Genomic DNA, 18911 nt, shown 5'->3' with positions numbered 1-18911 from the left:
CAACTTTTTCACGTCTCTGACCAACAGAAGCTCCTTGGTGTTTCAATATGCTTTAAAGGCTGTGAAGGCGTTCCGAGGTCAGAGAGTGTGAGAAGCCTGCCCTGGAATGCCTGGAGAACTTGGCTTTTCCAGCCTCTCACATGATGTCTTTTTTGCTCGTTGTAATAAGGTGAACATTTACATGTCGGAAATTGGTATGGCGCTGTAATATTTGGAGAGAAAAAAGTGCACACAAAACAAGGCATTGCCAATTGCAGTCTATTTTTTACAGATCTTTCACGATAAGTCACTTCTATTAACCAAGTCTTGGTATAGATGTTTATAACAAAACATTAAAGACTGGGTAGAAAGGAGAAAACAAATTACTCTGCAGAGAACCCAGCGACTCCGCTAAAATCCTGTCAGTTATTTATCTACTGTCAGCAGAGGTTGCACACTATAATCCTTGACAAGCTCCGACTGAGAAAGAATGAAGAGAGGGGGCAAGCACCGCACCGAGGGTCTGTTCTCATGCGCGGACATTTTAACACAGATTTAAAGCCGGAATGTATCTTCTAGAAAATGTCACTTTTGATTTGGATACATTTCCTAGCAAGCAGGCTCTACATTTGGCTGACGTAGTAGGAGACATGTTAGAGGCTAGCACTATATTTCAGACCATTCATGATCCCAGCGTGGAAGTAACACAACGAGGTCAGGATCACTTCATTTTCCGAGTTGGCTGCTGCAACTGCATGATTTCATGGGGATATTTTTCATGAGGAGGAGGAGGGTTTTATTTTTGTTCAGCTAGGCAAGGTATTGACAGGCCCTGAGAACCCCACCGCCCTATCCAGTGTCCATTCTTTCTCTCCATTAGCGGGGGAAACCCATCAATGCACGCGTGCCGCAGACTACCTCCCTCTGGAACCCGCCCACGGCCAAGGTAGGGATGAGGAGTTCCCCTCAGGCTACTGTGAAGAAAGCCCCCCTTGGAGCAGGTAGTTCAAGTAGCTCCTCACACTGACAGGGACATCTGAAGCACAGAGAAGGAGACGATCGAGCCAAGCGGGCTGAGTGAGAAACAACAGGCCCGGTCAGTCATTTCCAGTGGAAGCCAGGGTCTCCTGCCGAACGCAGTTCCCAGCGACTGGTGAAGGGCGTGATGTCTACCCCTATGATCAGAGGGCTAAACAAACGTGTGCGTGTAAGTGGTGGTGTGTGATGAATGAGAAGCCGGCATCTGAATCTGCTAATTCATATTCACCAATTAAAAGGAAACTGTATGTTTATGAGAAAATTTACATAAATCAGATGATAAAGCATCTACCACTGAAGGGTAGGAGTTCAGCTCGCAATATCTGCACACACACTCCTAAAGAAACTATAGGCGTTTCAGATTTTCATTGAAGAGTCTTGCTGCGTTGGAACTCTAATGGGCTTAGAACAGTAAATTTTGAAGAAACTGATTGCTACCCCTGTAGCTAGGAAATGTCTGCCTAGACCCAGTGGCATTTGAAAAAAGTGTTTTATCATAAAATTATCCCAGCAGAGTCCATTCTGCAAGATAACATCATCATCATCATCATCATCAGTACTCCATGCAGGACCCAACAGCTCTGGCACAATATTGCCAGTCATTTATCTGTTGTCAGCACAGGTTACACACTGTAATCCTTGACTGCCTCGGAATTAGAATGTCTTTGATGTCCCCACAAGAGTTTTTTGCCCGAAGGCTTTACCAATGCTCGGCGGCTCAGTGTTTATTCCTCGTAATCTCCCTCTCATCTCCAGGCTAGCAGTGACAGATGGTTATGGGCACACAATAGTATTAAGAGTTTGATATTTTTTTTATGCTGTGCTCTCTGTACAACAAATAGCTATCAGACGCGGGCCAGAGAGCTGACATGGCTCGCTTAGGTAATGGCAAACAAACAGCTCGGGTTGATGCTTTCTGTCATTTCCCCTCCTAACCCTGCTTGTTTTCATTGTATACTCTCAAAGGTAAACTATATTAACCTTATAGACTGTTATTAAAAAGATATATCTATATGAGCATAAAGTGCTTTTCTTTTCTCTTTTTCTTACTCTTTTGATTATGAAAGTAATACTGCTGACATATTGAACAAATATCGAATGTCAACATAAATTTTTAGTGTGTGATAATATCCCCCTTCATATAGCTGTGTGTCAGGCGGGAACCCGCGGATGATGCATAGCAGTAAATAACCCAAACAAAATTAGTTCTCTTGTCAGCTTCTACCTTGTATGTCCCCAGGCATCAGTAAAATTGACTGCACGCTAGATTTTCAAAATTAGCCCTAATGTTAGCTATGTGTCTGGCAACCTCCAAGTTTCCAATGTTCTACTATATTACCCGTAAGGATGAATGTGTTACTTTTATATTTTGGCATTTACACTTGCTGATGCGGCTTTTTTCCCCCTCTTCTCCAAATTAAAAATAATTTAGCTTTAACAATAAGAATGTGCACAAACATAAGGCTGCATCTCTTTAAGCAACTAACTTTAGGCAATTAAATTAAATTAAAGCAAAAATATACAAAGGAAGAGAGGAAATTATTCAATTTAATATTGTTAATTTTATTAACATGGCTCTGTCTTATTTTGTGCAAAGCGCTGAATAGCCTGGTTCTCACTCCTCCTCTCCCCAATGTCAGTAGGAGGTTTTGTACCGGGAGTCCACCGGTCATTTAATTTAGCATTTTTCAGGGTGGCCTAGAACCAAACTTTTGAGAGCTGATGTTCTCAAAATACGTAGTACTTTAGAGATCATCAAAGATTAGCACAATGTAAACAACAAAGCCAAACCAAAAAATGCTTCCAAAAGGGAGCAAACGAACGATGGCATCTATTTTACCTTGAGACGGGTTAACCTCGAATGCAGTTCTTCCACCCTAAGAATGCTTGAGGAAGTACACTATGAATGGAAATAAGTCAATGTGACTCCTACAGAAAGACAAAGTTGCAAGCATGGGGTTGACAAGACAAGCCCCAAGCCCAGCCCACATCAACTTTCCATCCTGAAATTTTACGTTCAGACATTTGGAGGCAAAGATGAAAATCTCTTTAGATACCAGATGCTGCAGCTCATCTGGGAGAGCTTCGGGAGTTTAATGTGCTGGAAGTCAGATCCTCGGCAAAGGCCCTTTGGCTGGCCGGTGTGTTGTGCTTATTACTTCACCTGCAAACAGTTGCTCTCCGGAAATCGGACCTAATGATCGTCCCCACGTCTCTGCACTACAGAGCTCATAATCTGTAGGGGGAAGTGAACTCTAATCAGGCCGCATGCAGATTAAACTCACTGGGAGGAATAAAAACTAGATTAAAATGCTTATGCCTAATACCAGAAGATTATTAGGACATCTTACCTCTTTAAATCCTAATTTATAGGAGGCAGGGTTAAGTTTATGAGTTTATATTTGGTCCGATTATAGGCTGTGGTAGATTTTCCTCTGCTCAGAAAAGATTCCCCTGGAAAGATTTTAGTGCAGGCTAACACAGAGATATTTAGGAGGAGGAGAACATTTTCAATTATATGGATACATATCATGATAAGTAAAACTGAGGTACCCAGCTGAAATTGCTCAAATTACAAATTAATGGTCACTGATTTTATTTTAACATTGATACCGTTAATCAGTTTGAAAATATGGGATGTCTTTGTGGTAGTATATATGTTTACATATATATACTATATGTATATATATTTACACATATATACACTATATGTATATATTTACACATATATACTATATATAGTGGTTTATATATTTATTTATAATGGAATCTTATTCATTTGTATCTTATACCTTTAAATTTAATTAATTAAAATATATTTCTACATCATTGAGAATGTACACAGCAAAACAGCATTCATTCTTTTTTATTTACCCTTTTTGAACAGGACTTGATTTTCTGGAAGCTCATAACTTCTGCTGGTTGAGCGAATTACTGCAATTACTTGCCTGGAATCAAAATTTTACTAAGCATACAGCTATTAATGTAAAGATTTCGGGTAGGCTCACCACCTTGGTAGTACTGCCACATTAAAACAATCTTTTTCTAACGCCATAGGACTACAGACTAAGGTATCTAATCATGTTTTCAATTAGCAGTGCCACAACTTTGAACCAACTGGTATGTCTTGAACTTACCACCTGTGAGGCCACACGATGTGTAATGGTCTTTGTTGATCATCCGCTCCACCCAAAGGGTCACAGGGATTAACAGCTGGGTTCTGTTTTCTGTCTTCATGATGAGAATCTGAATTATCTGAGGAGTTGGCCTGGGTCAAGGCTGACACTTGCATTACTGAGCTACCCGGGCCTTCTGGTTGCGCTGCTTCAAGGCCAGAGTGTGCGTCGTAGGGTCCAGACCCAGACCTCAAACTCTGCAGTCCGTCCGCAGGCCCTCTGTGTTCAGGCGCAGGAAGAAGGGCCATGGCCGGAGCAACGGCAGCAGCATTTCCTTTAAGGCTGAGCATCGTCTTTAAGTGGGTGGTTTTGTGCTTGGGCATGAATCTGTTGCAAAAGGAAATGCAATGTACTTTTACTGAAAATAAACATTTGCAATTTGTGTGCACATTTCTGTGAGCACAGGATGATTAGAGGACAAACGAAGGTAAAAGCCCAAAAAGTCTAGAAAAAAGTACTTACAAAACTAGCAGTCAGCTACGCAAAGCTCAATGCTGGGAAGCAGGTTGGACTCTCTTGGATTAGTTTCTAAAGAGTCTCTGTGGTTATAAAACCAATACTCGTCCTACAGACCTCATCAAGTTCAAAACTCACAGCGAACAGCCACCCCCCTTTTCTGTAACAGCTACTTCTGGCCAGAGCAACACGTAACATAAAAAATAAGGCTAGAGCGGTTGTTTAGCACTCATCCTTCCTTGTCTTTCTGGATTTCATTTTGCATTTTCCAGTCACCACGTGGACCGGTATACACTTGCTCAAGGCCACACTTGTTCATGTTTGAAAAGTCTTTGCTTTAAACAGGACTGTCTACTTTCCTGGTTAGCTGCCTATCTTTTAAAAATTAAGTTGGCATTGCCAACGTTTTTTGAAGTAAATTTTAGGTCTTTTTCATGTAGTATTTTGCCCTAGCTTCTCATAATCTTTCATCTAGAGTTCAGTATCTGTCCCTAGTTTATAGAATCTAATCAAAATGCAATCTGAAAAATAAAATTCTTAGGAATGCCTAAAGCCTTTGAGTCGTATGTAACCAGCAAAGAATCCGTCCTCTGGGGGCTCACCGTCCACTGGGGAAGCAATCCGTTAGCGCGAAGACCTGACAGGGTGGGAGGTGGACAACTGAACAGCCAACTCACCTGCAATAGCACATACTCTATAATGCCTGGGCCTTCTCATGATTAAAACTCGAAGACAAGTGACTACTTTTGACATGAGAATCAGTAAAAGTTTAAAGACGGTTTTACTTGAAGGTTTTTGAAAGGCAAAGAGAGGGAAGTTCTGAACTAAGAAAACAGTGGGTTTGAAGGTAAAGTGTATGAGAGCATAGAGAATCTTCATGGAATGATACGCAACTCAATGCCAAGGGTTGTGAGTGTGGCCATCTGAGGTCTGAAGCTTAAGACCCGAGGCCAGAGCCCTGAAGGTTTTCTCAGAGGCCCTGAGACCATCCAGATACTGGGCCCTTTCCCTTACGGTAGAGGAAGTGGAGAGGGGTGGGAGGGGGGAGTGGGGGTGAGAAGAGAGAGAAAATAGGTACACTGAAGAAATAGACAGGAAAGGAACATTTGGTGGAGGAGAAAGTGAATCTGAAAGAATTATATCGCACTATCAAACCGTTTCCTAGGTAGACAATCACCAGAAATGACATGACTTTTTTGTTTTCTCTTGTAGGAAGTCACTGGTTACTCGGAAAGGGAGTTCCTACGGAGTTGTGTGAAAAGAAACGGGATTGCATGGGGTAGGGTATGTGTGTATATGCCTTTGCCTCTGTGTGGGTTGTCTGTGTGTACTGTCTCACTCTGTGTGCGCGTGTGCGTGTGTGTGTATGTGTGTAAGACTTGGAGAGACACGGAGAGAAACAGTGAGTTGAAGGCAAAGTTAAATGTTTCTTTTTTTCTTTCACCTTAACTTGGCAGTAGACACTTGGGGGCACTTGTTGTGGGAGGGAGAAGGATATTGAAGAAACGTTTTCAAGATGGAGACATAAGAACGATACGACACAGATGACAATGGCAGGATTCTTGGCATTGGGGAAAAGAAGGCTCCATGAAAGAGAATAACCTTAACCTTCTTGCCAAGTTCAAGGAAGAACAATCAAGTCGACAAAAATTTCAGAAGCCGGGCGGGAAATCTGAGGCCCACCTTCTGCTTCCAGCAAGGTGAGGAGAGGTGGAGACTGGGTTTAAGAAATGAACAAAGGGCTCTGCACACTCACAGCGAAGCCTGGGAGAGAGTGGCAACTAGACGAAACAGCAAAGATGGATGAGCAAGACTAAGGAACTGTGGGGATTTACCTGTGAGAGGGAAATAGTTATAGTACTCTAGTCTACGCAGTATACATCCTAGAATCAGAATCAGAAAGCTTATGGTAGGGCTTCCAATCTTGTTTCTGGAGACCTGGTTGTATAGTCGGTTATGTGTTGGGCTGTTGTTAATCCCAAGGTCAGCAGTTCAAATCCATAGTCAGCCATGAGGGAGAAAGACGAGGTTTTCAACTCTGGTAAAAATGCAATGTCTTGGACCCCCATGGGGGCAACTCTACCCTGTCCTAAAGGGTCACTCTAAGTTAGAATGGACTTGATGGCAGTGGCCTTATACAGGGTTTCCAAGGCTATACATCTTCACAGGAGTAGATAAACTCATCTTTTGCCAGCAGAGCTGCGGGTGGGTTTGAACCTTTGACGTTGGGTTCATGGCCCTATGCTTATCCAACTAAATCTCACTCACTGCTATAGCGTCGATGCAGACTCATAGAGATCCCATAGAGCAGGGTATGGCTGTCCCTGTGAGTTCCCGAGACTGTGACTTTTAAAAAACAAAACCCACTTAGACTGTAACTCTTTACAGGACTAGAGAGCCTCCCCTTTCTCCTGTGGAGAGGCTGGTGGTTTCGAACAGCTGCTCTTATATTTAGTAGCCCAACACATAACCACGATGCAACCAGGACTCTTTTTGCTTACCCAACAGTGCCATATCAATAGATAAAATCCCAACCATGGTGCTAAATCTGAGCATACATGAATAAAATCATAAAGTAACCCTTAATTAAAAATGAACAGGAAGCTGGTCATATAGAGATTATAGTTTCTGATCTCACAGATCCAAACTTATTAAGGAAACAAACCAATTTTCCCACAGGTCACCATAAAAGGCTAAAAAATGTCTATGACAGTATTTTCACCTTCTCCTAAACAAATGGAACAAGTGGTAACAGAAGGAGCATCTGTACTTTCTGATCAGGAAGTCCACACGAACGAACGCAGGGGAAGCAACCCATTTGTTTAAGTCAGACAAGGTTAGAAAGGATTTGAACAGAATTAGAAACTTAGTGGAAGTTAATAATAATAATAGGCATTGAAACAACATGTCTTCATTTGAGCAAAGAGTATCATGACTCATCTTACCATAAAACCCATTTATACAGGCCAGTTTGTAAGCTAAGTGGCAAATTAAAAGAACTGGCGACAGGCTAGCGAGTTGCAAGCAACGGGAATTGGTAACTGACAAGGAACTTAGCTGTGGGCAAGGTGCTAAGCTTGCTTTTATTCACCCCATGTCCTGAGTGCTCCCAAGGAGACTCTCCAGTGAGCACCGGGTGTGCAGGGCTGCCTCGATCGGCCTTGGCGAACGAGGACTTGAGACTCTCGAGAATGTGCATCTGGACAGTCACCAAAAAAGTCGGCTTACAGAGCTCATGAAATCAAAATAAAATACAGGAGAGTAAACTTTACATGCTAGGAAGTCACATGGAAAACTCTATTTAGACTGTCCCGAGTTTGATGCGATGAACATGTGCTGATTTAGCCCGGCTGATGGACAGCACTTAGCAAAGGGAAGTACAGGGAAGGCAGCTACGAAGTCTGCCAGGGCTGGAGACTGCGACCGCTGACTTTGTTTGGGGCATCAGAGACCTGTGTATGGTCGAAAATCAGAGAGGTCTTGGAAAAGCAATAATAGTGATTAAGGCAATGGAAGAATTGATTTATGAGGACAGATTAAAGGAGCTAAATATGAACAGCCTGGTGAAGTGACAGCTAGAGGAGCACAGAATAGACGTCTCCAAGGAGGAAGAGTTATTTAGCCTTGTACAGGGGGCATAACTAGGAGTAATGAGAAGAAATTAGGAACTTTTAAGCTGAATTTCAAGAAAAACTCTGGGATGGTGTAATTTATTAGCTTCTGGAATAAATTCCCCAGGGAAATTCTATAGGTCAGGAAACTTAATAATAGAACTGGACAAAATACCAATAAATAATACAGATAACAACCCAGTACTTGAAAGGAAGGAGCTATATGTTAGGCCCTTCTTGTTTACAATACATTTTGTGTATTTTTCTTTAATAGTCTATTTATGAAACTGATTATCTCCAAAATAAAAGTAGTTAGACAACTAGCTGAGGTTTCTTTGGCTAAGTCCTCCTGCTACAATAATAAAGACAGAAGCTGAAATAACTTTTACTACTTTGTTCAACAGAGCTTGTCTTGAAGCAGGCTGGGCAAATGTATTAACATTTCTCAAAAAAAAAAAATAGAAAGAAAGAAAGAAACAAGACAACAATCCTCATGTACTATCCCACAGAGTCTATTCTGATCCTGTGTGCCACAAAAATCATATTTTCATTGACATGTTTAATATAAACAATTTATTGCCATAATAGAAATAAAAAAACTTGAGTCCAGCTTTGCTAAATGCAGCTCTATGGTCAATTACTTCACATCAATACGAAGATCAAATAGGCATAATACTAACAAGCAGTTTGCTTAATAATAGCCACCACACTAATTAACCCATCCAGAACATTCCTAATCAGACTCCATTTGTAATGTACAGTTAAGAGAAGCCTGGCAATAAACCGTCCTATGCTAAAAAGAAAGAAAGAAAATAATATCTCACTGATGGAGCAACACTGGCTTTTCTATGGAACTGGAGAGAATGTTTGTGCTGTCCTGGCTGTAACTCAATGAAGTGACTACGCAAATTGGCACATGTCTGAACACTTCCTTTCTTTCCCCCAGCTCCAATTCTGGCGGAGGTGCTAATGAGAAGAGAAAAGGTCCTGGGGTAAGGAGTGAGAGACACAGAAAGCAGTGAGCTGTCATGAGGGGCTGGGTCGTCCTGTGTGCTATCGAATAATCCTCCCCCCTGCAATCTTTGAAATGGAAATGCTGGGGCCCATCTTCTTACACGGACTATCTCTCCATGCCTCCCGATCTGTCAGAAGTCCTATTAAAACTTGTTTCTATGAAAACATACACACACACACACACGCACACACACACGCACATACAGTCCTTTCCTTACCAGTCAGTCACCATGTGACTTTTCCCAGCCCTCAAGTTCTTTCTCTGACAGCAGCCATCGGGGAAAGCAAGCGTACTGAAGTAGCGCTTCCCACTGGAGCCTGTTCTCTCCAACTTTCCTCCAGCATCGCGGTCTCCCCGTATGGTGTCACGGGCACGGCCACAGAACCCCGGGACCATGCTGGGCAACATTTAAAGAACACCGCTGGAGCCTGGACTTTTCAGACCTGAATTCACATGCTTCTCACCCTTTCCCCACATCCACACACAAATGCAGAACGACACCGTTAAGAATGGCCATGCTTTACTCAGACTGTTGAGCTGCGAAGGGTTTTTAATGACGATAAACTTAGTGGGAAGCAAAACAAACAAACAAACAACCCCCCAAACAAACAAGTAGCCAGACAAAACCAATGCTGGGAAATGTAGCTTATTTTTGCTAAGGGTGAGAGGCTAGCATACGTGTATAATCACCAAGAGAGCTAGGCACGAGGAAGACCAGTCAAAAGAACTTTGAACATTCCTGTTTGCTCAAGTCTTGTTACAAAATCCAGCATGGCTGATGTACACAACATAGTGACATACACTGCCGACGACTGCCTTTTTGAGATATTGTCGTGAAAACTGTTCACGATAGAAATATTTAACCGATAACCAAAGCAACAACAACAAAATAACAATTCAGTTAATTCCAAATCATGGAGACCTGCTTCCATGACAGAACACAGTAGTACCGGCCTCCAGGCAGATAAACAGGCCTTCCTTCCAGGGTGTCTCTGGGTGGGTCCAATGAGTAGTCTAACACTTAACCATTTGTGTCACTCATGAACTCCGAGCACAGAGTCTCATAAATAAATGACTACATGCATACACATGGGCCAGGGTCCGCAAGATAAAGAGTCTCCATAGATTTGCTGTTCGAAACAGATTTGGAAGAGAGCAGAGGAAAAATATGTGAACTGAGGGAAGATGAACAGGGAGCGGGGAGGGGGAGGGAGAAAAAGGAAGGAGGAGTGGCAGAAACAGAGATCAATCAAAGAAAATTCCAATATAGGTCAGTGAAGATAAGAGAGGTTTCGTGGGAAAGTCAGCTTGGGAAGGACTGGCCAGCACGAAGTGCAGTGTTTTCTTCCCCTAAAAGCAAGCACATGCTGACGTGTGGCGTGCATGACACATGCGCTCCTTCCCTAGGTACACACTTATGGAGCACCCCCTGTAGGACGGGGGTACTGTGTTTGTGATTTCTCAAACGTAAAACTTGCTAGGACAAAGAACCGCTTCCTTCCTCACTCCCCAAGAGGCACCTTAGCAATGAATGTCTGCCGAAGTTTCTCTGGCAAACACTATGTAGGACCCAGAGAGGTGCCCGGCCAGAGTTTGGAGAGCATGGGTGACATCTTTCATGCAGAAGGGGCGAACGAAGCAATGGGAACATGCCCTCACAGGAGAAAACGCTCCAATGCAAGCGCAAGCCCTCCCAAAGGTGACCTGATCAGCAGCAGCAGGACGCTCAAGCAATCAGGAGGATCAGGGCCAAGTGGCAGGAAAAGTTATGGTTGGGTCAAAGCTAGTATGGACGACAGTTAAAATATATATAATATATATATATATATCAACTGATTGTTATCAAAGCAATTTCTGTAGATTCCTGGCGAGAAAACAAACGGAAGAGAATTGAGGAGAAAGGAAAGAGGAATCAAAGATAAATGACTTTGCCAAAGCCACCTGGGAATGCAGTCAGGCAGTTCAGTGAGCTAAGCTGGTGGGTGATCTACAAGAAAACCATTTACTCTTACTCAACAATGTGTTGCCAATTAATTACAAAATTAGCTTCTTCTTTTTTTTTTAGAATTTAGTCACATAAGCAAATATCAGAGATAGCTTAAAATTCATGCTGGCCCATGTGTACCTCATATATCATTTGTATGGTGAGCAGATTTATATAAATCTATAAAGTAGAAAAGTAAAAATCCTGATATAGCATGCTCATGCATGTGTGCACATCATGCCACCTCCCTACCCCTCTTGCCACACTATACAAAAGCAAGCAAGCAAAAGCAAAGAAATCCATCATAATTAACATCGGATGTTTGGAGACTACAACCTTAAACAGAAAGATAGACTTCTGCTTGGTTGGTTGTAGGCAAGCTCCGTGCTCTTCTTTACTGGTAATGGCTCTTAAATATTCATAAAATAGATGGCACATGTCTACAAACGCTGTTTCAATAAGAAACCCTTGAAGTACATTATCTGGATAAACTGGAATCACAGATGGGCCAATCATATAGTGCACGACCCCAGCATGACTGCTCTGTGCAAAAAGCCATACACAGCAGCCCCTTGGCTGGTTAGGCCCCGCTCATCTAAGTAGTCGTCTACGTAGTTGATGCTTGGTGCCTGAAAGAAATGTCATCTCCCATGGTGCAAACGCTCCAACCAATATAATATCCTGACATCACTCCGTGAGGTGCTAGTGAGGAATGCCTTGCTTGAATGAGGGAAGTGTGCTCTGTGACAAGACAACAGGGGCCATTGAAACTAGCCCCAGTGGAGATTAATAAGCATACCTCCCTAGAGCCCGAGAGTGCCAGGACTAGAGAGCCTGTGGTTACTGTGACTGAGCTGCCTGGTTAGCAATCGGGTCCCAGCGAGGAGACAGAGGGAACGTCTTCTCTTGAAGGTTGTCAAGTCTCAGCCTCTTTCCCCGATTTTTGAAAGGTCTTCACTTCTTGGTGTCTGTTGAGCTGGGATATACGGGCTCTCGAAAGGAAAAGATGGCCCTGATCCCATGAGTCTTTCTTTTCCCCTCACTCTACCCCACCTCCCCTATTTCTAAGAAGGATTTCTAAAAATACTGTTTTCCTTATATCTCACTTATACCATTTGCTTACGTGGTCTCTCTTTTGGTAATGCAGTTGATGTGCTTAATATTATTTAAGTTAAATAAGTATGTCTCATTTCCCATTTCTCTAAATTTCAATGTGCTTTGGATTGTATATACTGCTAATTTAATCTATTAGTAGTTTGTCTTATTCATGCTAAAAACAACAATAACAACAAAACAAAAATCTGCGAGTTAGAATCAAACTGATGGCAATGGGTTTTGGGTTTATGAATGTATGAAAATAAAACAAACTATATTACCTGCTGCCAGAATAAATGTTTATCAAATCCTGAGCCATCCTTGCAAACATAAGCATACTCACTTCTCATAAGCTCTCCTCCCTCGAAAAAGAAACCCCTAAGAATAACAGCAAAACTCTAGTTTACACAATATTTGCTGCAGTAATTCGATACAGCTAGGCAAAGCTGTAGGCTAAACTGCAAACCAAACCAAAGTTGCTACCTTCTCTTCTGACACATGGCAAACCTATAAGACAGCACAGGATGTTGTATCAGGTTTCCAAGGCTGTGATCTCACGGAAGCAAACGACATCCATTTTCTGGGAAGAGCTGACGGGTTCACACCATTCACCTCTCAGCTCCCAGACCAATGCTTTAACCACTGCGCCAGTAGGGATCCTTAAATCATTTCCCGAAGACTCAGCTCCTTCGCCTCCCTACCATGGGTCTCCTTGAAGCCTACCCTGGAAGTAAGTCCACAGCCCTGATAGTCTCTGCTCTTCCCTATTGGTGATGTTGGGAATTTAATCTTAAATTCTCAGAGTATTGTGAATTATGCCTTTTCAAAAAGGAATACATTAATTCACATCAGTCAACTACAAATAGGATAACTTCAGGTGCCACATTAAATATTTGAGGAAGATTATTCTGGGCGCAGGGGAAGAGAAATCTCTGCAATGCACCTCAAGTGACTCTATCCAAGCAATGGACACATTTGTTTCAAACGTGGTAGTGACATCAACTACCTGGTCCCAGATTTGACTTCCTGCAAGAAGACTTGCTATATTTGTGAATTCATTCAAATTACTTCATTTCTCTGGTCCTTAGTTTCTTAGAGGTGCCCTGGTGGTGTAGTGGCTACGAATTGGGCTGCGATCTAAATTGTTGGCAGTTTGAAGCCACCAGGAACTCTGCAGGAGAAAGACTGGGCTTTCTACTCACCTAAACAGTTACTGTCTCAGAAACCCTCAGGGGTCACAATGAGTCAGCACTGACCTGATGGCAGGGAGCTTTTGGGGGGTGAGTTTCCTAATCTATAGCATGAGACAATAAGATATACTTTTGCCAATTTCTTGAGAGGACTAAAACAAAAACCAGATGTATCGGGCATGCCACGCAGCAATTGCTGAATAAATGGAAATAAACTCTCCATGCCTTACCTCTTCCATGTAACATCCCTCTGCAGTAACACTGCAGGTCCTTGGACAAGCAGTGAAGGAGTCACTGTGCCTAACTGGTCAACAAATACTCACTAAACACGTGTTTTGGCTTCTCTGTGTGCAGAAGTTGTGTCTGCATCTAGGATACGTTCAGTGTGCCTGCAGTGACATTTCACACGTGACATACACTTCTTTTGGTCTCTTAGCTCTCCCAAGTGTTTGCATGAAGAGATGTACAACAGACCATCCATCAACTTCATGATTCCTCAATGCACAATTCAGTGGCATTGGCTGTAGCCTTTAGATTGTGCCTCCTTTCTCGGAATTCCTTTCTGAATTGTTTCACCATCATTCATTTACTGCCACCTAAACTTCTCATTGAACCTTTCAAGTTGTTGCTGTTACTTGAATCCTTATTGATAACTCTTTAAGAGAAAGTCAATACTTAAAGCAGACATTCTTTCCTAATTAAGCTAAACTATGATTTTATTTAAACATGACTCTGGGGCACATTTTTAGCTTATGGTTTCAGTTTATGATTTCCTAGACAAATAGTTTCAGGGAAGGGAGAGAGGTAGGCTCAATGACTCCAGAAAGTCTGGATTTCATGAAAATTGGAAATTCTGTTACATATTTCTCTACTGCTCCAGATTCTTCACTAATGGTAGTTGGGCACCATCTAGTTCTTTTGGTCCCAGGGCAAATATTCCTGGTGGCTGCTTGCTATCAAGACCTCAAGACCTCATTCTGTTTCCTCCTCCACTTCCTGACCATCTCACCTCTCCTGCTGTCCTAGAGGAATTGCTACATCTGCCATGGCTGCTAGAAAGCTCCTCAATCCCCAGCAACAGACAGTAACTAGGAAGCCGAACAGAAGCACAAAATTCAGAATCAGGCCAATTTATTAGAGTATAAAATGAAAACAAGACCCCTAAACAAAAAAAAAAACCCAAACCACAACCTCCAAAGTGTTTTCTTTTTTTGGGGGGTAGACATATACATGTGCCAAATGAACCATTATCATATGTAATTCAATTATATTAATCATTAATCATTGTACAACCATTTTGCTCAAAATTGCTGTTTAAGTTTTCCTTCGCCATAAACAAAAGCTCACCACTCCCTAACAATTACTCTCCTTTACCGCCTCTATTGAAAATCACCCACCTTGTCTTTAAACTAAACAGTGCTTACTGATTCCATCATTCACGTGATCTGTTATCTAGTCACTCTTAATAACAATTTGCTTATCATTTGTCTGTTTATAGCTTGGATTGAATCGAAAGTTCCAACACTTCTATCCAGTCACCTCATTTAAGGTAATGAAAGCATTATTAGAAAGAAAAAGTTCTCGAATGTGAATCGGGAAGTAATCCCTTTCAAGCAAGAGGAAGTGTGTTTCATAATTTCTGGGCAAGCTCTGTAACCTGCTTTGTAAGGATTTACCTTGTGTGTTAGACAGGGTTCTCTAGAGAGATAAAACCAGATTGCTAATAATTATATATATATATTTATAAAGATAGATATATAGCACAAGAAATGAACTGTTAAATTATATACAGATTGATATATAAGAAATGAGCAGTTAAATTTTAAAGCTGTTCAAATGGCTCAGTGCAACTCACTCCCATGAGAGAGTTGTGAGACACTGGCAGTCCTTCAAGTCTTGAGGGCCACCGGGTAATCCTCTGTAGATAGAGAGAGCTAGACTATCCCAGCACAGGCAGCAAACAGTAAGGCAGGTCACCAACTGTCAGTCCCCAGCTCCAGAGATGTAAATTCCAATCATTTGGTCTTAAAGGGAACTCAGCTTACAGTGACACAGTCCACAGGCGAGGCGTCTCACAGGTAGTGTAGCCTGTAAATTGAGGCACAGAATAAGCAAGGTAGCCGCACACTGGTCTCATGATCAAAGATTGAGAGATAAGAAAGGTGAGGCTCATTGAGACACTTATCTCTCTGCCCTTCGATTAATCCCACTGGTGTTTATCTATCAGCCAGGATGGCACAATAAACTATCTCACCTTGTTAGCAATACAGGGTCAGGCTGCTCCTGGGAACTCACTCCATGTTTCCCAAAGCATTAATCAAGCACGGAAGGGAACGCTAACACTGACTTGTGCTATAGTCCATGGTTGTGTATAGAGCCGGGCTTCAGAGGGTGAAGCAGGATAGGACCCTGTGGTGGGAGTCTCACTTCCACGCAAATACAAGAATCCCTCTAGGGCAGTGTTCTCAATGGAGAGTCCTCTGGAACATGTTGTGATTGTACAGGCTATTCTGGTGGGTGGGGCAAAAAAGAGGGGAGGGGGCGGGCACTACCATGATGCGTGCAATTTCCTGACCAAAATATTAAGAAAACAAAGGAACAGGAAGTACTAGATCTATGATGACAGACAAAGGCAAAACAAGAAAATATGGCAAAAGCAGAGAGGGTCAGCTACCGACATAGAGAAACTGGACAGAAAGACAAAGGGGAAAATGTCAGTGGATAATATTCTGAAACCAAAGTGCTGCCTTTCTTTTTCTGTGTGTTGCCTTTCTTTCTACTAAAAACAACAACAAATAAAACTTAAGCAAAATGGGCCATTTAGTGTCACGGAAGAAATAGTTCTTGACAATTGGTTTGGTGGTGATAAATAAATAAAGTCACAATCTCCGAACAAGCTGAGTTTCCTCATCTGGTTACTAGATTGATTTATCACGGAGTGTCAAGAACACACACCACACCAACATCTAATGGTTAGTTCAGAGTTATCATTAAGAGTCAAAATTACATGCTAGGCCAAGCCTAAGCATATTGTTTGGTTTCAAAATTCAGGGTCTGTCACTTAGTAGCTGAGCTGGGAAAGAGTGCTCCCCCCGGCCCAACCCCATTTAAGGATCGGTTTCCTTATCTGAAAAATGAGGATCACAATAATGGTGCTTTGTAGGGGAGGACCCCTGGTGGCAGCGTGGGTTACGAGTTGGCCCACTAAGCACAAGGTCAGCAGTCTAAATCCACAAGATGCTCCACAGGCAAAAGATGAGGCTTTCTGCTCCGGGGAAGATTTATAGCTCAGAAACCCACAGAGGAGGCCTCTGCCGAGAAAGTCCTATGACCAGAAGTGGACGAGATGGCAGTGAGTATTTTGGGCACAAAGAGTTCGGTAAATACTATTATTCTTTTTTAAAATAATGGTAAACACTAATGTTTATTACATTTATATTATTTATCATAATCATGAATATCATCAGCTTTACCTTGTCAATGTTATTAAAAAGACATTCCATATTCTTAAAACTCCGGTCTCTGACTCCATTGGCCCTATCCTGGTTAAGTCTAACTGGTAAAAAAATATAAACTTTTTTGGGTGAGGGAGTGGGGGCATCACCTATTATGAGTCACACTTACAACACCGAATGGGGGCAGACACCCTTAGTATGTTCTCGTCTCTTCATTTGTATACTAATCAAAGATTTGTATTCATGCCTAGAGGCACATTAACTGAGAAAGCCCTAATGTCACACATCAGACACATACCTTCCTCCCTCTCTATTATTTCTTTCCCATGGTGCTGGTTCCTCGCTCTCAATTTTTGGTGTCTTTACCTTTATCCTCTCAGTTTCCTGAGAGGTTCTAGTTTTGCCTTTCTGAAAACAGCAGAAACTAGGAAAGTAAAACCAGGAAATTTAAAACATCAGTTCCCAGGTCTCCGAAGCATGAACAGATGGGCATCAAGACTCGAGTCCTTTTCTTTCGCTTTTTCATTTGCCTACCCACAACCTGAATAAATATAAATTACAGGAAACCCAACTTCCAGCCCAACACTCTCTCTCTCTCATTCCCACATAAAATGCTACAGCACTAAGTATTGATTTACTTCAAGTTCTGAATATACTGCCATCCAATTTTAAACTGCGGGAAGTGACTTGATTTATAATTAATATCAGAAGATAAAACTTTGTTAGTTTTACATTCGAAATAAAACCCTACAAGTGTAGAAAGTGAGTGTACAAAGACTACCACTTACTTCGGGAATTCTATATTCTTAATATTTCTGTGTTTGGAAGGAGGGTAGTAAATATATAAGAGATGGGCAAACTTGAAATGTCGGATATGCTAGGCTATTACTTTAAAATAAGCAAGGTTCAAAACTTAAAAAAGAAACAAGATTGCAAAGGCGAGTGAAAATACAGAGCAAAAAAGATCAGAGGAAATAAAAATCATGTACCATGCAATAATTATATTATGGGCCAGGCAAAATAACCAAGACACTGCCATATATATATATATATCAAGAGTGGTAAGAGTTGTCTTGGAGAGGAGGCTGGTGCCAGCGACAGCTCTCCAGGGAAGGTGTTCTTTCAGCTGTATTTCTATGATGATAAGAAATCAGCCTGCTCTGAGACAGCAAGGTGAGCTATGCTACAGGTCCAGGTGCAACGGGCCCAAGTCAAGGGAGAACATGGTTTAGGATTAAAGAAACAAAATCAAGTGTGAGCAGGTGGGGATAGGGATGATGATGGAGTAGCGAGGGATAACGGGAAAGGCCAGAGAAATCAGCAGGGGTGAGGGCCTTTGGCCCTGAAATGTCAGTGTTGGGGGTATAGCCATTGGGAAGTTTATAATTGAAGGAGTAGCATGGTCAGATTGGGTCCCAAGTAAACATCCTGGCTGCAGTGTGACAAACAGATTAGAAAACACAGCAGAGTGTGTACCAATGCCCACTCCCCCTACCTTAAGAGGCCCCTGTAGAAGGAATAAAGTGGCGAGGTGTTTTTTGTTTGTGAAAGCCATAAGCAAAGAGAAAAATGGCAATAAAAATGTTGACCAAATTTCAAGAGATGGGAAGGAATGGATGGCAGAGCATGTCTAGAAGTGTTCGTTGCTTCCATGATCATTGATTGTGGATACAAGTAAAACAAAATCCTTGACAACTTATGTCCATGATTTTGTCAATGGGTCTAATTATTTTGGTTTCCTTTACATTGAGTTGCAGTCCATACTGCAGACTGCAGCCTTTGGTTTCCATCAACATGTGCTTCAAGTCCTCCTTGCTTTCAGCCAGCACCTAGTATCATCTGTATCTCATAGGCTGTTAATAAGCCTTCCTCCAATCATGATTTCATGTTCTTCTTCATATAATCCCACTTC

The 18911-nt window shown here is 42.0% G+C and overlaps 1 protein-coding gene across 13 annotated transcripts in view; it reads right to left on the bottom strand.

The window, feature by feature from the left end:
* The window catches only part of QTMAN (queuosine-tRNA mannosyltransferase), a 459649-nt gene that overhangs the window by 76487 nt on the left and 364251 nt on the right, over positions 1-18911 (bottom strand). For 12 of the 13 annotated variants that reach the window (XM_075529859.1, XM_075529861.1, XM_075529854.1 and 9 more), the window contains one exon: positions 4155-4520. In XM_075529859.1, the coding sequence (XP_075385974.1) occupies positions 4155-4520 (366 nt within the window). Of the gene's footprint in view, positions 1-4150; positions 4521-18911 lie in introns of those variants that run through there. The other variant, XM_075529866.1, reaches the window with a different exon arrangement.

The sequence above is a fragment of the Tenrec ecaudatus genome, chromosome 13, assembly GCF_050624435.1.
Source record: "Tenrec ecaudatus isolate mTenEca1 chromosome 13, mTenEca1.hap1, whole genome shotgun sequence".
Classification (NCBI taxonomy): domain Eukaryota; kingdom Metazoa; phylum Chordata; class Mammalia; order Afrosoricida; family Tenrecidae; genus Tenrec; species Tenrec ecaudatus.
Note: the sequence above shows the minus strand (reverse complement) of the source record. Positions and strands in the feature narration are given on the sequence as shown.